This window comes from Panthera uncia, chromosome C2, assembly GCF_023721935.1.
Source record: "Panthera uncia isolate 11264 chromosome C2, Puncia_PCG_1.0, whole genome shotgun sequence".
NCBI classification, from domain to species: Eukaryota; Metazoa; Chordata; class Mammalia; order Carnivora; family Felidae; genus Panthera; species Panthera uncia.
In genome coordinates, this window is record NC_064810.1 from 70,622,592 (window position 1) to 70,644,660 (window position 22,069).

Here is a 22,069-nt window from a genome sequence, read left to right on the forward strand (position 1 = left end):
TATGTGCGTGTGCCTATTTCATAAAAAACAAATAGTTTACAAGAGAACAGTTACAAATATATGAAAGAATCCTAAGAATCACAACACACTGTGGTTCAGGGAGAGAAATACTGAGGGAAAGGGCAACAGTGAAGATTTTGGAAATATTCTGTAGCTAAACCTGGAAAGTAGTTTATCCATATGTAAAAATTCACCAAAAGTACACTTAAGATTAGTGCACTTTAATATATGTATGTTACAATTTTTAAAGTCTTAAACCACATTTTTTTTATTTTATTATTTTTTTTAATATATGAAATTTGTCAAATTGGTTTCCATACAACACCCAGTGCTCATCCCAAAAGATGCCCTCTTCAATACCCATCACCTACCCACCTCTCCCTCCCACCCCCCATCAACCCTCAGTTTGTTCTCAGTTTTTAAGAGTCTCTTATGCTTTGGCTCTCTCCCACTCTAATCTTTTTTTTTTTTTTTCCCTCCCCTCCCCCATGGGTTTCTGTTAAGTTTCTCAGGATCCACATAAGAGTGAAAACATATGGTATGTGTCTTTCTCTGTATGGCTTATTTCACTTAGCATCACACTCTCCAGTTCCATCCACGTTGCTACAAAGGGCCATACTTCATTCTTTCTCATTGCCACGTAGTACTCCATTGTGTATATAAACCACAATTTCTTTATCCATTCATCAGTTGATGGACATTTAGGCTCTTTCTACAATTTGGCTATTGTTGAGAGTGCTGCTATAAACATTGGGGTACAAGTGCCCCTATGCATCAGTACTCCTGTATCCCTTGGGTAAATTCCTAGCAGTGCTACTGCTGGGTCATAGGGTAGGTCTATTTTTAATTTTTTGAGGAACCTCCACACTGTTTTCCAGAGTGGCTGCACCAGTTTGCATTCCCACCAACAGTGCAAGAAGGTTCCCGTTTCTCCACATCCTCTCCAGCATCTATAGTCTCCTGATGTGTTCATTTTGGCCACTCTGACTGGCGTGAGGTGATATCTGAGTGTGGTTTTGATTTGTATTTCCCTGAGGAGGAGTGACGTTGAGCATCTTTTCATGTGTCTGTTGGCCATCTGGATTTCTTCTTTAGAGAAGTGTCTTCATGTTTTCTGCCCATTTCTTCACTGGATTATTTGTTTTTCGGGTGTGGAGTTTGGTAAGCTCTTTATAGACTTTGGATACCAGCCCTCTGTCTGGTATGTCATTTGCAAATATCTTTTCCCATTCCGTTGGTTGCCTTTTAGTTTTGTTGATTGTTTCCTTTGCAGTGCAGAAGCTTTTTATCTTCATGAGGTCCCAATAGTTCATTTTTGCTTTTAATTCCCTTGCCTTTGGGGATGTGTCAAGTAAGAAATTGCTACGGCTGAGGTCAGAGAGGTCTTTTCCTGCTTTCTCCTCTAGGGTTTTGATGGTTTTCTGTCTCACATTCAGGTCCTTTATCCATTTTGAGTTTATTTTTGTGAATGGTGTAAGAAAAGTGGTCTAGTTTCATTCTTCTGCATGTTGCTGTCCAGTTCTCCCAGCACCATTTGTTAAAGAGACTGTCTTTTTTCCATTAGATATTCTTTCCTGCTTTGTCAAAGATTAGTTGGCCATACGTTTGTGGGTCTAGTTCTGGGGTTTCTATTCTATTCCATTGGTCTATGTGTCTGTTTTTGTGCCAATACCATGCTGTCTTGATGATTACAGCTTTGTAGTAGAGGCTAAAGTCTGGGATTGTGATGCCTCCTGCTTTGGTCTTCTTCTTCAAAATTACTTTGGCCATTTGGGGCCTTTTGTGGTTGGTTCCATATGAATTTTAGGATTGCTTGTTCTAGCTTCGAGAAGAATGCTGGTGCAATTTTGATTGGGATTGCATTGAATGTGTAGATAGCTTTGGGTAGTATTGACATTTTAACAATATTTATTCTTCCAACCCATGAGCACGGAATGTTTTTCCATTTCTTTATATCTTCTTCAATTTCCTTCATAAGCTTTCTATAGTTTTCAGCATACAGATCTTTTACATCTTTGGTTAGATTTATTCCTAGGTATTTTATGCTTCTTGGTGCAATTGTGAATGGGATCAGTTTCTTTGTCTTTCTGTTGCTTCATTATTAGTGTATAAGAATGCAACTGATTTCTGTACATTGATTTTGTATCCTGCAACTTTGCTGAATTCATGTATCAGTTCTAGCAGACTTTTGGTGGAGTCTATCGGATTTTCCATGTATAATATCATGTCATCTGCAAAAAGCGAAAGCTTGACTTCATCTTTGCCAATTTTGATGCCTTTGATTTCCTTCTGTTGTCGGATTGCTGATGCTAGCACTTCCAACACTATGTTAAACAACAGCGGTGAGAGCGGACATCCCTGTCGTGTTCCTTATCTCAGGGTCTTAAACCACATTTAAATAAACAAAGAAATAAATAAAATCCTTTATGTAGCCTCCTCTTTGTCCTCCACCTCAGAGTGTTTCTTATCTCTTGCTTTTAAAAATAGTTTTACCACACATTTGTATCCTTAACATGTATTGCTCAGCGCTGCGTGATTTTGAATGGAATCGTACTACATGCATTCTACAGTTTTTTTCTTCACCCATTTTCCTGACTCATGCCTGTTGTCCTCAGCTAGATTCATTTTGACTGTTGGACAGTATTCAGTTCTACTTTTGGACATCTGGGTGCTTTTGCTTTTTGCTGTTACAAATAGTACTGCTGGGAACGTTTTTGTACATGTCTTCTAGGGTTTCTTTTTTTTTTTAACATTTTTTTTAAAGTTCATTTATTTTGAGAGAGAGAGAGAGGGAGGGAGGGAATGAGTGGGGGCAGGGGCAGGGGCAGAGACAGAGGGGAGGGGATCTGAAGCAGGCTCTATGCTGACAGCACAGAGCCCGATGCAGGGCCCAAAGTCATTAATTATGAGATCGTGACCTGAGCAGCAAGTTGGACACTTAACTAACTGAGCCACCCATGTGCCCCTCTTCTGGGGTTCTTCAGTGTTTGTATCCCAGAGTCCTAGAGTATCAACCTTTTACATTCACACTAAACACATAAGTGTTTCTTATCATCTACAACATTTTATATTGCCGGAAACCTTAATTTTTCCAATAGGATGAGTATGAAATGCTACCTCACTGTGACTTTGTGTTTCCTTCTTTTCAAATATATATTAACTTTCAGGGTTTCATTTTCTGTAAAGTCAAAATTTTTTGCCTCTTTTTCTACTGATCTTTTCTTCCTCATAGGTGGGTATTTTTTTAACAGCACACATTTTTTTTTTTTTTCAGTTAAATACCTTAAAATATCTTCTTAAAAGACAGAAGATTATCATTTTATTCTCTAAAGGTATTTTGATAAAGGAATTCTTAATCTTATAATCTAATCATGTTTTGCTCTCTACAATATCCTTCCCCAAAGATAATCTCCTTCATTATCTTCTTAAAGTTTTATTGGTTGTCTTTTTAATGGACCTTTAATCCACCTTAATTTTTAAAAAATTTTTTTAACATTTATTTATTTTTGAGAGACAGAGAGAGACAGAGCATGAGCAGGGTAGGGGCAGAGAGAGAGGAGACAGAATCTGAAGCAGGCTGTAGGCTCTGAGCAAGCTGTTAGCACAGAGCCTGATGCAGGGCTCAAACCCACAAACTGTGAGATCATGACCTGAGCCGAAGTCAGATGCTCAACTGACTGAGCCACCCAGGCGCCCTAATCCACCTTAAGTTTTATATATGGTATGAGTAGAGGCCCAAGCTCATTTTTTCCTCGTATAATCAACTGTCCCTGTGGCACTTATGGACAAGTTCATCCTTTTCCCACTGATTAAAATGACTACTACTGTATTACCCAAAGTACCCCAAAACTTAGTGGCTTAAAACAACAAACATTATCTCACAGTTTCTGAGGGTCAGGAATCCAAGAGCAGCTCAGCTAGGTGGTTCAAGCTCAGGATCTCTCATTAGGGTCTAGGGAAGATGTTAGTCATCTGAAGTCTTGACTGGGCTTAGAGGATCACCTTCCACGAAGGCTCACTTATGTAAAAGGCTATTCTGGAAGTCCCATTTCGTTATTGGCTGCTGGCAGAAGGCCTTAGTTCCTTACCATGTGGGCCTCTCCACAGGGCTGCTCACAACAGAGCAGCTAAACTTCCCAGAGCAGGTAACCCAAAAAAGAGAAAAGTCACAGTGCCTCTCAGGACTTAATCTCCCAAGTACACAACATCCCTTTGGGTAATTCTATTTGTATACTTAAGTCCAGCCCACATTCAAGGGGAAGGGAATTGGGCTCTGTCTTTTTAAGGGATGAATATCAAAGAATTTGTGGACATATTTTAAAAATACCAAAGCCATCATGAAGGCACTATAAACTGTTATTTCTAAGCGATTACACTGCCTTAATCATTTTATCTATCTTTGTGCAGAAATATCACATATATTTACTTATAAATTAAAAGCACCCAACTCTCCACCACACATTTTATTTCTCTTTGGTGGTATCTGAAAGTTCTTTCTCTTCCATATAAATTTTTAAAAATGTTTTTATTTATTTTTGAGACAGAGACACAGCATGAGCCAGGGAGGGGCAGAGAGAGAGGGAGACACAGAATCCGAAGCAGGCTCCAGGCTCTGAGCTGTCAGCACAGAGCCTGATGTGGGGCTCAAACTCACAGACTGTGAGATCATGACCTGAGCCGAAGTCGGATGCTTAACCGACTGAGCCACCCAGGCGCCCCACTTCCATACAAATTTTTAGAGTCAGATGGTTAACCAACTGAGCCACCCAGGTGCCCCAAACTCTTATTAATTTAAAAAATGTATCTCTGAACTCTTGGATTTTTCAATGTATTTTCTACATTCTACCTCTAATAACAATGGCTTCTTCTTCTTCTTTTTTTAAATCCACAATGGTAATTTACTTATTTTTTAAATGTTTGTTTATTTTTTGAGAGAGAGAGAGCAAGCATGAGTGGGGATGGGACAGAGGATCCAAAGCAGGCTCTGTGCAAGCAACAGAGAGCCGGCCGTGGGGCTTGAACTCACAAACCGTGAGATCATGACCTGAGCCGAAGTCGGACGCTCAACCGACTGAGCTACCCAAACTCTCCTAATTAACAATGGCTTCTTTTTCAAGCTCTTATCTTTTGTTTCATTTTATCATCTCACTGTGCAGACTGAAATCTCTAACACACACTGAACAGAAGTGGTAAACAGCAGGCCACCCTTGTGTTTTCCCAGTCTTAACAGGATATGATTTCAATTTTCTACCATGAAGTATGATATCTGATATAAATTTTCTAGTAGATATCCTGTAACAGGTTAAGTTTCTTCCTATTCCTACTTCATTAAGAATTATCATTCCCTTTCTCTTTAAAAAATAAACATTAAAAAAATGATCATTCCCATGCTTTTCATATTTAAAGTTAATAGCTTAACATTAATTCATTTTCTTTTTCTTGGTATTAAATATGTTTAATATCTTTAATAATTCTATTACTTCTAAATCTTCCACAAAAGGGCATTGTAGTTCTTCAGTTTATTGCAAATGTACCTTAAAAAAAAAAAAGCTGGGGCGCCTGGGTGGCGCAGTCGGTTAAGCGTCCGACTTCAGCCAGGTCACGATCTCGCGGTCCGTGAGTTCGAGCCCCGCGTCAGGCTCTGGGCTGATGGCCCGGAGCCTGGAGCCTGTTTCCGATTCTGTGTCTCCCTCTCTCTCTGCCCCTCCCCCGTTCATGCTCTGTCTCTCTCTGTCCCAAAAATAAAAAAAAAAAAAAAAAAAAAAAAAAAAAAAAAAAAAAAAAAAAAAGCCAACCTTAATGTTGAAGCTGTAATACAAATTTTTAATTACTGGCACTATACTACAAAGCATAGTAAAGAACATCTTATTTAAATAAAACAAGGATAATATTTCACTGGGGAATATATCCAACACATTTTTTCTCTATATATCTACATCCAATAGTGGTATTTTATAGGCTAATTTAAAAACAAATGCAAATTTTAAAAAGATAAATGAGAGCCATGTTTTTCTCAGGAATACTATTATACACATACCACATAGGTTGTTTTTACAGCAAATACTAGTTTGCCAAACTTCAATGGCAAAACTCTTAAGTCATGAGTTTGGTAGTGTCCACCTAGTTGTTTCTTACTGCCCTGGAGATTCTGTTGGTGGGTAATGTTAAGAAATCATCTTGTTGCTACCATTTCCCTTCTTACAGGTGACTCCACTGTGATAGAATATTCATCTCCTTAAGATGCAAGGCCTAGCAAAAAAGCCTCCCACAAATCCACTGGATGTCACAATGTTCTGTTTGAAAAATTCTGTTGCTTCCAGGTGCTGCCGTATTTGCTCATTTCTTAATCTTTTCACTTTGTTTACATCTTTTTCAACTCTCTTCCAGTCAATCTGCACATAGCCACTGTGACCGGCAATCTGAAGAAGAAGGCTACCACGTATTACAGCTGCTGCAAGCTTTCCAAGTTTCTGGAACAAAAGTCTTGCACACCTTGGGAATGGGGGTTCTGGGTCTCCATGGTACTGCCAGCGGCCAGCTACGAAGGTGGTCCCTGCCCATCCCCATTAATTCATGTTCTAATGTTAGGCCAGCAATGTATTCCTGGAGTTATCATTTTGAGTATATTTTCAGCCTTTCTTATTTTCTGATATGGCATTTAAAGTTTTCTAAATATTACTTTAGCCACCTCCCAAAAGTTTTGATGTATATAATACTTTCAGTCCTATTATTTCCACCAAGATTTATTCTTTTTTTCTAAGTAGGCTTCATACCTTGTGCAGAGCCTAGCACAGGGCTTGAACTCACAACCCTGAGATCAAGACTTGGATGCTTAACCAACCAAGCCACCCAGGCACCTCCCATCAAAATTTATTCTTTAACTAAAACGAGTTACTTAGCAGTTTTTCTTAATTTTCACACTTGTGTAGCCTTTTTGCTAATCATTTGACATCTGAGATGAAATCCGTATAACATAAAATTAACCATTTATTTCCTTTAAAAAAATGTTTTTTAGTGTTCATTTATTTTTGGTGAGAGAGAGGGAGAGAGGGAGGGATCAGGAGAGGGGCAGAGAGAGGAGACACAGAATCTGAAGCAGGCTCCAGGCTCCAAACTGTTAGCACAGAGCCCGATGTGGGGCTCTAACCCACAAACTGCGAGATCATGACCTGAGTCAAAGTCAGACACTTAACCGACTGAGCCACCCAGGTGCCCCTAAAATCAATCATTTTGAAGTATACAATTCAGTGGCGTTTTAGTATGTTCACAAAGTTGTACAACCATCACCTCTATTTAGTTCCAAAACATTTTCATCATCCCCAAAGGAAATCATATATATGTTAAGCAGTAACTCCCCATTCCCAGCTTTCCCCAGGCCCTGGCAACTTTTAACCTGCGGTCTCTACAGATTTACCTACTCTAGCTATTTCATATAAATAAAGTCATATAACAGGCAGCCCTTTTTGTCTGGCTTCTTTCATGTAGCATGTTTCTGAGGTTTATTCATGTCACAGCATGTATCAGTAGGTCACTCCTTTTTAGGGCTGAATAATATTCCACTGCATGGATTATACCACATTTTGTTTATCCATTCATCCCTCAGTGGACATTTGTGTTGTTTCCATCCTTTGGCTGTTTGAAGTACTGACTCAAACATTTGTGTATAAGTATTTGTTTGAATTCCTGTTTTCAATTCTTTTGAGTACATGGGTAGGAGTGGAACCGCTGGGTCATATGGTAATTCTGTTTAATTTTCTGAGCAACTGCCAAATCGCACCATTTTATATTCCCACCAATAATGTGCAAGATTCCAATTTCTCTAATCCTTGCCAACACTTACTATTTTCATTTTTTTGGTTTACAGACATCCTAGTGAATGTGAGATGGTATCTCACTGTGGTTTGATTTGCATGACTTACGATCTTGGGCATCTTTTCATATGCTTATTGGCCATATGCACATCACTGGAGTAATGTCCATTCATGTCCTTTGCTCATTTTGAAACGGGAATGTTTGTCTTTTGTTAAGTTATATTAAGAATTCTTTACATATTCTAGGGGTGCCTGTGTGGCTCAGTGGGTTAAGCGTCTGACTTCGGCTCGGTTTATGATCTCACAGTTCGTGAGTTCGAGCCCTATGTCGGGCTCTGTGCTGACAGTTCAGAGCCTGGAGCCTGCTTCAGATTCTATGTCTCCCTCTCTCTCTGCCCCTCCCCTGCTCACTCTCTGTCTGTCTGTCTCTCTGTCTCAAAAATAAATAAATACTAAAAACAAACAAAGACTTGCATGCTCTACTAACTGAGCCAGCCAGGTGCCCCTATTTTTAAAGTCTAGATTGCAATTCTTTAACTCTTCCAATTGTTAATTACTATGGGAAAGCTTATATCCTCATAAAATCATCAACTCTACCTGCTGCTGGAGGGGCACTGTGAGGAGACTAAATCACTCTACTACTGACTACCTGACTCATGCTTTTTGTATAATAGGGAAGAAATATAATGCATAGACTGGGGAAAAGAGGGCAGGGGAATGACCTAGATGCCAAGTTACAACCTCCTTCAGTAAGGATGACCTTATGTAAGACCAGCTTTTTCTTATCTGAATCTAGACCAGGAGAAAAGGGAATCCAACTGGTTAATTTTGAGAAAATGGGAACATGAAAATCCTGAAGAATCAAGATAAAAAAGACTTCGTACCTCTCTTCGTGCTAGCCAGGTGTCTAAGCTATGTGAGTAGCAGCCTTATTTTCACTTTACATCAATCTCAGACCATCTCAGACCATCTGGAGAGTTTTCACAGATTTCATGGACTGAATTTTATTTATCAGTGGACTATATCAACAAAAACACCAGCATACAGTAAGTGATCAATAAGTAGTTGATAAATAGTCATGTTCACTTACTTCTGAATATCTCCAGTGTTTGTTTGTTTGTTCTTACTTTTCTTTTGAGACTTGGTTGTGACTATATCAGATTTTCTGGAATTCAAGGGAGAAGCCAAGACATTTCCGTCACAGAAATTGTTCTTCAACAAGAGAAAAAGCATAACAGACATTATTTTTAAAATTATAATAAAATAAGCTATTATTTTGACTACTTCAGACTCCACAACAAAATTTTTCAGGAATTATGCACACATTTAAATTCTACATATCCTTCGAATAATAGTGACCATGCAAAAATTAGTATAAATAAGATTCAATCCATCCAAATTGGTCTACATTAATTGCATTTTTACTCTACATTAAAAGCACAAAGGGCATGATATTACTAATATCCATTTTTCTAATGAATGGCTTCATATAATTATAGCTACCTTAATCTATAGGGGAAAATTGTGGCTATGCCTGGAATATAAGCTAATTTTATGTAAAGATAATTTCATTGGGGATTTAAGAACATACCAATATCATAAATATTTACTTGCTGTTACCAGTCTCATAATATTCTTACTACACTACTGGAAAAATTAATATAATTGGTGGTGGTAGACATTTGGTTTTGGACCACAAACTTTTCCAAGTAAACCCAAGAATTTTAAAATTTTTTTTAATGTTATTTTTGAGACAGAGAGACAGGGCGTGAGCAGGGAAAGGATACAGAGGGAGACACAGAATCTGAAGCAGGTTCCAGGCTCTGAGCTATCAGCACAGAGCCTGATGTGGGGCTTGAACCCCCAAACCATGAGATCATGACCTGAGCCAAAGTCAGATTCTTTTTTTTTTTTTTTACATTTTATTTATTTTTTTGATAGACAGAGAGAGAGAGAGAGAGTGCACAAGTAGGGGAGGGGCAGAGAGAGACAGAGACACAGAATCTGAAGCAGGCTCTGAGCTGTCAGCACAGAGCCCGACGCGGGGCTCAAACTCACGAACTGTGACATCATGACCTGAGCCGAAGTCGGACGCTTAACAGAATAAGCCACCCAGGTGCCCCCAAAGTCAGATTCTTAACCGACAGAGCCACTCAGGCACCCCAAGAATTCTTCTAAAATATCAACAGTTCTACTCTTACAATCCCTGTTAAAAACAAGAGGGATCAGAACAAGATTCTTAAAAGACAGGTAAAGATAACCCCAGATTCTCCTCTTCGATGTATTTTCTTACTGATCTCATTTGTTATTCTCCTGGTCAATGTCTTTTATTTAATTTCCTAATTATGTACGTTTTTAAAACTATTCTACTATAATTTTAAAAGAAAAAATATATTAAAAAGAGTATATAATCTAAAACTTGGATACACTAATAACAGGGCACCTGGGTGGCTCAGTCCAGTAAGTATCTGACTTCGGCTGAGTTTGAGCCCCACATCAGGCTTTCTGCTGTCCCAGCAGAGCCTGCTTCAGATCCTCTGTCCCCCACCCTCTGCCCCTCCTCCACTCATGCTCTCTCTCTCAAAAATTAATAAACATTTTAAAAAATAAAATAAAATAAAACTTGGGTACACTATTATGAACAGTGGTCCTCTCAAAAAAAAAAAAATCGCAGTTCTGGATATACTTCTTATTGGTAATTATATTTTAGGATATTTGTTGTTTGAAAGCAGAGGAATTGTTTTTAGAGGCTCTCAAACCCAAAGGCACATCCGACTTCCGTAGATGCCTCTGGGAATGGTACTCCCTAAATCCTATCCCCAGAAATTCTGATTCAGTAGATTTAGAAACGGTATGGGAATTTGTATTTTAAAAGAACCCCAAATGAATTCTGCCACGTTCTTTCAAATCACTAGATCTCACTGTACCCTCAGGTCTTACAAGTATGGCTTTATCATCTTTTCTTCTATTCATTTTTCCTAAGGCAATAATTTAACTACAGCAAGGTAATAAAATTCATGTCTACTGTAGTATTTAAAGCTTTAATGTGCTTCACTCCCAAAAAGTGATTTACATCCTTAGAGTGGAATATTATGCCACTCTTAAAAAAAAAATTACATAAGACTGTGTAGTTACACTGGGGTGCCTGGGTGCCCAGTGTCAGTTGGTTAAGTGTCTGACTTCAGTTCAGGTCATGATCTCACAGTTCATGAGTTTGAGCCCCACATCGGGCTCTGTGCTGACAGCTCAGAGCCTGGAGCCTGCTTCAGATTCTGTTTCCCTCTCTCTTTGCCCCTCCCTCACTTGCACTCTGTGTGTCTCTTTCTCAAAAATAAACATTAAAAAAATTAAAAATAAAAAGACTGTGTAGTTACATAAAATCTCTAAGACATATCAAGTGAAAAAAGACAAAAAGAACAGTGTACTTGATACATCCTTTTTAGGTGAATAAGAAAAAATAATAAACTGTTAATAGTGCTAACCTCTGGGGAAAGAGACTGATGGAACAGGAATGGGAATATAGATGTGGAAGGGGAGAGAGGAAGCTTTCCTATATATTCTGAATTTACTCACATACCAGGAAGAATACTTCAATCAGAGCAAATATATAACATGCAAAAAAACAAAAACAAAAACGTGTTTTGCTTTTAAGTAGAGCAAATGTCAGAAAAACTTCCTCAGATCTTTGAAAACCATGCAAAGCAAGAGGAACGTACTTCCAAGTACTCTCCTAAAACTTACAATATTAACGCTTAGCTTTCTTGCTAGTTCTTCATCATTTTTCAGTTGTTCTTCCATCTCTCTTCGCCTCTTTTCTGCCTGTTGTTTTTCCTCCTCTTCTTCCTCTGCCAATAATCTCTGTATGTATGCTTCGCTGGCTTTGTTTTCTTCTTCCTCACTGGCTCGTCGCTCTGCTTCCACCTTAAAAAAATAATAAAGAACACTTCTCTGAACTTTTGATTATACTTGCAATATTTCTCTTTTCTTAAAAGCAATTCTTTTTCTTTTCTTTTCTTTTCGAGAGAGAGTACGAGCTGGGGAGAGGGGCAGAGAGAGGGAGAGAATCTTGAGCAAGCTCCAGTCTCAGAGCATGGCAAAAGACAAGAACAGACATTTCACCCCCCAAAAATTGTAAAAATGTCCCTTAATTATATGAAAAGATAATCTTTCTCATAATAAGAGAAATAACAATTAAATCTACACTGAGATAGGACTTCCAGCTTCCAGTAATGATAGAGCAAAACACTGGTAGAAGATATCTTCCAACAAAAACCGACTTTAAAACCTGGACATTATACTGGGGCACCTGGGTGGCTCAGCTGGTTAAGTGTCAACTTCAGCTCAGGTCATGATCTCACAGTTGGTGGGCTCAAGCCCTGGGTTGGGCTCTGTGCCGAAAGCTCAGAGCCTGGAGCCTGCTTTGGATTCTGTGTCTCCCCTCTCTCTCTGGCCCTTCCCCTCTTGTGCTTTGTCTCCCTTCCTCTCTCAAAAATAAACAAACATTAAAAACAAAAAACAAAAAACCTGGGCGTGATAAGCAATTACCGAAGGAACTGGAGAGTGAACATAATCAGACAAACTGCTCCTCCTGCCTTTAAGCCTAGAGCTAACATAATCTGACACTGGTGGAAACTGACCCCACACTTAGAGTCACTTGATATTCTAAAAGGTTCAGAGAGAATTTACTGGGGAAAAGATGCTCACTATAATACATGGGGGTAGAATATACAATATCTGTATGAGTAAAAAATGAATCTCAACTCTACCTCATGTCATACTCAAAATCTAATTGAATTGATTATATATCAAAACATAAGAACTAAAATTCCAGAAATTTTTGTGACCTTGGGTTAAGCAAAGTTATCGAGCTATATACCTAAAATAAGTAAATTTTCCTATACTGAAATTTACCATAGATAAATTCTACCTCAACAAAGCTTTTTTTTTAAAGAAACACTATGCCAATACCATTCTCATACATCAGACTAGCAAAAATTCAAAAGCCTGAAGTACTGTATTTTTTTTTTCAAAATTTTTAACGTTTATTTATTTTTGAGAGAGAGAGAGCCCACACGAGAGCAGGGGAGGGGCAGAAAGAGAGGGAGACACAGAATCTGAAGCAGGCTACAGGCTCTGAGCTCTCAGCACAGAGCCCAATGCAGGTCTCAAACTCATGAACTGTGAGATCATGACCTGAGCCAAAGAAAGCCTGATAGTACTCTGTTGACAAGTGTGTTTCTAAACAGGTGCTCTCCTTGGGAATACAAAATGTACCCCAATCAAAGAGAATTTGACAGTTCTAACAAATCTATATATCATTTACCTTTTAACCTGGCAATCTCATATCTAGAAATCTGCCCTGAAGATATACTTCTAATAATATTAAAATATACATGCACAGTATTGCAGTACTATATGTAATTAGAAAATATATAGTATGCAATATGTAATAAATGAGCAGTTATATATATGTTTACTCTTATAAAAGATACCAAAGGAAGGATAAACTACCCAGTGATAAAATTAGTTATCTACAAGGTGGGTGGACACAGGGTGGATAAGATACAGGAGGGAGTTATTCTGAGAGTAACTTTTATGTAATTTTTATGTTTGGGTGCATGTTAATATTCTACACATTCAGGGTCACCTGGGTGGCTCAGTCAGTTAAGCATCTGACTTCGGTTCAGGTCAGGATCTTGCAGTTCATGGGTTCAAGCCCCGTGTCAGGCTCTGTGCTGACAGCTCAGAGCCTGGAGCCTGCTTCAGATTCTGTCTCTCTCTCTTTCTCTGCCCCCTCCTGCTCATGCGCACGTGCTCTCTCTCTCACAAAAATAAATATTAAAAAAACATTTTTTTTTAAGGAAGGGAAAATGAAAAAAAAATCACTATCACATAAGAGTACCAATTATATATAAATAAATTAAAGCTACTTTCTACATTTTGAACATGTAAAAAATAAAGCTTTTAAAGTACACTAAAATTAATTTTATTACAATATATATTATTTACATAGGCACATAAAACTGTATGTAAAACCTAAACTTGAAAACACAGCAGAGAATTTTTCCAAAAAAGAATAACCATTTAGGGCACCTGGGTGGCTCAGTTGGTTAAATGCCCGACCCTTGGTTTGGGCTCAGGTCATGATCTCATGGTTTGTAAGATCGAGCCACATGTTGGGCTCCACGCTGACAGCCTAGAGCCTGCGTGGGATATTCTCTCTCTCTGCTCCTCCCTCTCTCTCAAAGTAAATAAATAAACTTAAAAACAAAAAAAGTAACTATTTAGCACCTACCTTGCTTATCTCCTCTTCATATTCTCTTCTCAATTCCCCAGGTTTACTTAATAAGCGAACTGGCTGATAGTCATCAACTGTTAGAGATCAAGGAAGAAAACAATATTATAGGCAACAAAGAATTTTATGGCTAGCTTTGGTCTTTCACTGAACCTATATTAACCTGAACATGTGATATTAAATGTACAATTATTAACAGTTATAGCAGTATCTTCTCTACAGAATTCCATTTTAAAAGAAAAGTCCATAGATTTTCTGGTTCAAAATGGCACATAAGTACATATACTTAACTCCTGTTCTAGAATCTGTTAAAATAACAGTGAAAGCAGTTTTAAAAAGTAATCCTACAACATCAAAGAGATTAGGGGAAGGGTCCATGAGTAAAAAAGAAACTTTAATAAATTTCTACAAAATGAGAGGCCAATATAAAAGAGGTGACTTATATAGCAGAATGAAGAAAAATGCAACCCTTGGAAGTGCGAGACCTGCCCCATATACCTGAAAGGCAGCTCAGGCAGGCTCAAAACCACAACGCATAATAGAGACCAGAATGAATGAGTGTAGGACAGGAAATTCAAAGTTTATAATCTGTTAAATCAGAATACTTGGTTGGTAGGCATTTCTTCCTAGATATTAAGTGTACATATCACAAACAAAAGTTATTTTTTAAAGAAACTAAATTGTCTGGACAGAGCCAGTGCAGCTAATATGAGAGGTGATGACCCAGAGCAAAGCCCTCTAAAATTTGGCACTCAGGGACAGCAAAGCATAATGGCCAGGTTTAACCTCAAACATTATCTGCCAGTCACCAATGCCAATGTATGCACAAGGAGTTTTATTCTAGGGCCTCATTTTTAAATATGAAAGCAAAACCAAGAATCATCAGACATTTCAAACAAATCTACAGGACTACAGAAACACTAAGATGCAAAGAAGGAAAAAATAATCTTGAGTTGAATCCAGAAAAAGAGAACACAACTGCTTATTTACAGGGGCAGCTGTTACTCAACTCCAGCTGACTACTGCCACCAGGAAACTTAGGTCTGTCTTTGTTATATTTTCTGATTTTTTCAAGACAATCCAGAAATCTATATGTTAGTGTAAAATCTCTAAATTTTAAATGTTGGCACTGAATGGGTAACAGAAAGCATGTCTGTAGCCTTTACATGGCTTGCAGGCCAGTTGTTTGCAAATTCTGCAACAGAGGAACTAAAAACAGTAATGCAACTCCATTACCAGTAGCAAAGAAGTATACTAAATTCTTATTTTAGCTGACGAGGATTCATCTGAGACAATACAGTGGGAAATACAGGAGAGAGAAGTGTAAGGCTCCCGAAAAATTGGTAGGGGTTATAAACAAAGCGCAAGAGGCCAGGAGGGACAGCACTTTAATTATAGCATTTCTAATAAAGGAGGACACGGTATGTGTAGAGAGGTAGTGTAATATCAGATGTGACAGCTTAGGTGGTGGGCACACTTTTTCTGTAAAGGGCAACATAATAAATATTTTATGCTTTGTGGGCAATGCAGCCTTTGTTGCAGTAATTCAACTCTTGCCACTGTAAGCGCAAAAGGAATCATTGACATAGATGAGTACAGTGCCTCTGTTCTAAAAACACTTCATTTACAAAAAGAGATGTGGGCCAAATTTGGCCTGTGGATGACAAAAGTTCTCAGAAATTGTGTGTGTGTGTGTGCTCGCGCACATAAGCGCACATATGCGGTGGTGTGGTGAACATTAAACAATTGTAGGCAGCTGGAAAAGGAAAACTGTTTCCTTTTATCATTAAAGGAGTTCACTTAATAAAGAATAAAAATAGCCAGAATATTATGAAAATTAAAAGACAACCCATAGAATGGAGAAAAATATTTGCAAATCATAGATCTGATAAGGCATTAATATCGAGAATATACAAAGAACTCCAACAACTGAACAACACAAAACAAGCTCAGTTAAAAACATGGGCAAAGGACTTCAACAGATTTTTTTTTCCAAAAAATATGCAAATGGCCAACAAGCACATTAAAAGATGCTCAATATCACTAGTCATTAGGGAAATTTAAATCAAAACCACAAAGAGATACCACTTCATACCCAGTAGGGTGGCTATTATAAAACAAGCAGATTGTGTTGACAAGCAGATGGGGAAACTGAAATCCTGGTGCACTGCTGGTGGAAATGTAAAATGGTACAGCCCCTATGGAAAACAATATGGTGGTTGCTCAAAAGAATTAAACAGAATTACCATAGGACCCAGGAATTCCTTTCTGGGTACACAGTCAAAAGAGTTGAAAGCAGGAACTCAGATACCTGTACACCAATGTTCACGGCAGCATTATTCACAACAGCCAAAAGTGGAAGTAATCCAAGCATTTATCAACAGATAAATGGATAAATAAAATGTGGTAAATACATACAGTGGAATATGATTGTCATAAAATGGAAGCCAATTCTGATACATGCTATAACAAGGATGAACCATGAAGATACTATGCTAAGTGAAATAAGTCAGACACAATAGGACAAACACCCACTATAATGTTACTTACACAAGATACCTGGAGTACTCAAATCTGACATAAGTAGAATGGTGGATGCCAGGGGTTAGAGGAAGGGGGAATTGGGGAATTATTGTTTAATGGGTACAGTTTCAATTGGAGAAGATGAAAAAGTTCTAGAGATGGATGGTGGTGATGGCTGCACACCAATGTGACTGTACTCAATGCTGCTGAACTGTACGCTTAAAAATAATTAAAACGGTAAATTTTCTGTTATCTGTATTTTACCACAAAAAAAAAACAAACCCAATAACAAGAAGAAGCAAAACTTCTGTTAAAAAGAAAACCACGGAATGATGGCTTGTTTCCTTCCACTTAGAGAGTCGCATGCTCTTTGTGGTCATTTTGTAGAATAAAGACCATCTTGGATAATCACCCATTGTTAATCTTGTGTGGCAACACTGGATTTTTACTTAAAGATTTAAAATGGCTTTTCAGGGAGCACCTGGATGGCTCAGTCGGTAGAGTGTGCAACTCGACTTTGGCTCAGGTCATAATCCCAGGGTGGTGGGATCAAGACCCATGTGGGGCTCTGCGCTGAGTGTGGAGCCTGCTTGAGATTCTCTTTCTCTCTCCCTCTTGCCCCTCTTCCCTGCTTGTGTGCTCTCTCTCTCCTCTAAAATAAAATAATAAATAAATAATAAATAAATAAATAATAGTAAAATGGCTTTAGAATAAACACGAAAAAAGAAAAGAAAAAAGAAAAACACAGAGGAGCCATAATGGGGCCACTAAAGGCCCCACATCAGTAAATCAAGATTTAATATCTAACCTAACTTCAACTTCAACCCCCTCAAACGTAACCTTTAACTACCCAAACTGTAATTTCCTGTAAGCAGTATCCTGAGAGAGCCCTTCCTTCTTAGGAGGACAACTTTGCCTAAACACTGCAGTCCTTGCTAATAAATTATGGTGTTCTTTAAAATTTTTTTAATGTTTATTTTTTATTGAGAGAGAGAGTGCACATGCGTGAGAACATGCAGGGGAGGGGCAGAGAGAGAGAGGGAGAACAGAATCTGAAGCAGGCTCCAGGCTCTGAGCTGTCAGCATAGAGCCCAATACAGGGCTTGAACTCATAGACGGTGAAATCATGACCTAAGCAGATTTCAGACGCTTAACCGACTGAGCCACCCAGGCACCCCTGGTTTTTTTGTTTGTTTGTTTAATGCCTCTTCTCTGCCTTTCCTCTCCTGTAGCTCAGTGGAGCTCTCCACTGTTGGTTAGATGAGATGCTTCCTGATTCATGAATCATTTAATAAAGTCAATTAGATCTTCAAATTTACTTGGTTTAATTTTTTTAAATGCTTCTGTATGATGACAAACATCACAAAATTAAAAACAGACCACAAACTGCGAGAAGTTATTTGCAAATACATAAATCAATAGAGATTTAATGTCCAGAATATAACAAGAACTTTTACAGATTAAGAAAAACACACTACATTAATGGGCAAAGAAACATACAATTTACAAAAGATGCTTAACTACAGTAAGCAGAGAGAACTGTAATTTAAAAAACAAAACAAAACAGAGGCTAGAATATCCAAACATGAAAAATAATTATAAAGTTGGAGAATTATCACTACGTGACTTCAAGACTTTCTATATAGCCACAGTAATCAACAGTGTGAGATTCTTTTTCTTATAAAGTCTTTTCTAAAACTTTTTTAATGTTTATTTATTTTTGAGACAGAGAAAGCAAGAGGGAGAGAGATAGAGAGGGAGAGGGGCAGAGAGAGAGGGAGACACAGGATCCGAAGCAGGCTCTGCGCTGACAGCAGAGTCCAATCCAGGGCTTGAACTCACGAATCGTGAGATCATGACCTGGTGCTGAAGTTGGACCCTTAACTGACTGAGCACCCAGGTGCCCCTCAACAGTGTAATTTTAACATTAAAATCAACAAATCAACCAAACAGGCTTGTAAGAAAAGTCTCTTCAACAAAGGTACAGGAGGAAGTGAAATCCACACAGGAAAAAATTAACCTCAACCCCTATCACACACAATATTCACAACATTAAGAATGGTCCATAGACATAAACAGAAAAGCTAAAACTATAAAGCTTTTATTTATTTATTTATTTATTTATTTATTTATTTATTAACGTTTATTTATTTTTGAGAGACAGAAACAGAGCAGGAGCGGTGGAGGGGCAGAGAGAGGGAGATACAGAATCCAAAGTAGGCTCTAGGCTCTGAGCTGTCAGCACAGAGTCCTATGTGGGGTTTGAAGCCACGAACTGTGAGATCACGACCTGAGCCAAAGCTGGACACTTAACCAACTGAGCCACCCAGGTGTCCCTAAAACTATAAAGCTTTTAGAAAAAACATAGAAATATTTTTATATTACTACAGAAGATAAAGTTTTTCAGAACACAGAAAGTAATAATCATAAAAGGAAAAGTTTATTAACTAGACACCATGAAAATTAAAAATTTTAGCTCAACAGGGCACCTAGCTGGTTGATTCAGTGGAGTATGCAACTCTTGATCTCAAAGCTGTGAGTGGAGCCCCACATTAGGTGTAGAGTTTACCTTAAAAACTAGATAAATAAAATCTTTTAAAAATTTTTTTCAGCTCATCAAGAAGACACCATTAAGAAAATGAATAAGCAAGACACAGCCTGTAAGAAAATATTCACAAAACAACTTGCAAAGTACTGGTATCCAAAATATATAAAGAACTCTTACAACTTAATAATACAAAGATAAACCTGAGGCAAAAAATTCAGACAGACACTTAATAATGGAAGATATATAAATCATCAATAAACAATGAAGATTCAACATCATTAGTCACCAGGAAAATGCTAATTAAAACTACAATGAGATACGACTACAAATCTATCAGTACGGTTAGATAGGTAACACCAAATATTGATGAGCATGTTGTAAATGAACTAAACGTATCACCTCCTAAATTCTATGTTGAAACTTTAATCCAACTGGATAGTATTTGGAGGTAGAAACTTTGGGAAGTAATTAGGTCAGAAGGGTAGACCCCTCCTGACTGGGATTAGTGCCCTTACAGGAGGCTAATAAGCTTAGCTAGCTTTCCACCAGGTAAAGCCATAACCAGGAAGAGGGCTCCCACAAAGAACTAACTCAGACAGTAACTTGATCTTAGACTTCCTAGCTTCCAGAACTGTAAAAAAATAGATTTCTGTTTAAGCCACCTCGTCTATATACTTCGTTATAGCAGCCCAAACTAAGACAGATGTGCAGAAACCAGAATTTGCAAACATTGTTGCTGGTATTAGACAATAATACAACCATTCTGGAAAATGATAGTTTTTTATATAACTAAGCATATACCTACTCTAAGCAATTCTACTTGTATTTACCCAAGAAAAAATGAAAACATATGACCACAAAAAAAAACAACTATTATAAGAATCTTCACAGCAACTTTTTTTTTTTAATTTTAAAAAATATTTATTCATTTTTGGAAGACAGAGAGAGACACAGCACAAGCAGGGGTGGGCGAAGAGAGAGGCAGACACAGAATCCAAAGCAGGTTCTAGGCTCCAAGCTATCAGCACAGAGCCTGACATGGGGCTGCAACTCATGAACCGCAAGATCATGACCTGAGCCGATGTCGGACGTTCAACTGACTGAACCAAGCAGGCGCCCCTTTTTTTTTCTTTTTAATTTTTTTTTAATAACAGCAACTTTATTCATAAGAGCCAAAACCTGGAAATAGCTGGGACACCATAAACTGGAGAACCACCAACAAAGTATAATACAGTCAAATGGTAGAATGATATTTAAAAATAAAAAGAAATTGGGGTGCCTGGGTGGCTCAGTTGGTTAAACGTCTGACTTTAGCTCAGGTTGTGATCTCATAGCTCGTGAGTTCGAGCCCCACATCAGACTCTGTGCTGGCAGCTCAGAGCCTGGAGCCTGCTTTGGATTCTGTGTCTCCCTCTCTCTTTGCCCCAGTCCCGCTCACACACTGTCTCTGTCTCTCTCAAAAATAAGCAAACATTAAAAAAATTTTTTTTTTAAATAAAAGAAATAAATTACTAGTACCCACAACAAAGATGAATCTCAAACATTGTTATACTAAGTAAAAGAATCTTACACTAAAGAATATACATGGCATGATTACTACTGTGGGTTGAACTGTATCCCCCAAAAAGATACATTGAAATTCTAATCCCTGTACTCAGAATGGGACCTTATTGGGAAATACTTGTAAACATAATTGAGTTCATACTGGAGTAGGGTGGGCCCTTAATAAAGGAGAGGGACACAGAGAAGAGACAGCAATGTGAAGACAGACACAGCAGGAGAATGCCATATGGCTATGGAGGCAGAGATTGGAGTTGTGCAGCAGTAAGCCAAGGAATACCATGGACTGTCAACAACACCCAGAAACTAAAAGAAAGGCATGTAACAGATTCCCCTCTAGAGCCTTCAAGAGAACACGTTCCTGTTGACATCTTGATTTTGGGCCTTTTAGCCTCCAGAACTGTGGGAAAATAAATTTCTGTTAAGCCACCCAGTTTGTGGTACTTTGTTATGTCAACTCTTGTACATTAACAGAATTCCATTTATATGAAGTTCTGGAAAAGGCAAAACTCATCTATGGTGGGGAAAAATAAAAACACTGGTTGACTTGAGGGTAGGGGAAAGATTAACTGGAAAGGACATGACAGTACTTTCAAGGGTAATGGTAATATTCTGTATTTTTATAAGAGTTCATGTTACAAAAGGTTATACCTATGTGAACACTCAATGAAGGCACGATTAAGATTTGCACATTACAAGGGCACCTGGGTGGCTCAGTCGGTTAAGGATCCCGCTCTTGGTTTCAGCTCAGGTCATGATCTCACGGTTCATGAGTTTGAGCCCTACATCAGGCTCTGTGCTGACAGTGCAGAGCCTGCTTCGGATTCTCTCTTTCCCTCTCTCTCTCTCTCTGCCTCTCCCCTGCTCTCTCTCTCTCAAAATAAATAAATGAACTTTAAAAAAAAAAAAAAGACTTGCATATTATATGTAAATTAATATTAAAAGAAAAGTTATAAGCTAACATTGATCTTCAAAATATGTATGCTTACATATTTAAGAGAAAGTGAACTAAATGAAAAAGATAAAAAAGACTGACATGAATAGATGAAAGAGCTGTGACACAGTAAAATATTCTCATATCTGGTTACGGGTACATGAATGTTCACTATAAAATGCTTGCAACTTTTCTATATGTTTAAAATCTTTCATAATAAAATGCTGAAAATAGTAAGTATACTACCAAAATTTCTTTGAGAAAAAATAAAAGGAAGAAAGACCAAATGTTGGCAAGAATGTGGTGCAACTACAACTCTCATACACTACTGGCAGGAGTATAAATTGGTAAAAGCCACTTTGGAAAACTGGCAATATCTCCTAAGGCTTACCCTACCT

At 38.0% G+C, this 22,069-nt stretch overlaps 1 protein-coding gene across 1 annotated transcript in view; it reads right to left on the bottom strand.

Annotated features, from left to right (window-relative positions):
* The window catches only part of RNF168 (ring finger protein 168), a 40,694-nt gene that overhangs the window by 11,145 nt on the left and 7,480 nt on the right, over nt 1-22,069 (bottom strand). Inside the window, exons 3-5 of the mRNA XM_049629479.1 lie at nt 14,107-14,183; nt 11,553-11,732; nt 8,902-9,023 (exon numbers count right to left, since the gene is read on the bottom strand). Coding sequence (XP_049485436.1) covers nt 8,902-9,023; nt 11,553-11,732; nt 14,107-14,183 — 379 coding nt within the window. The remainder of the gene's footprint in view (nt 1-8,901; nt 9,024-11,552; nt 11,733-14,106; nt 14,184-22,069) is intronic.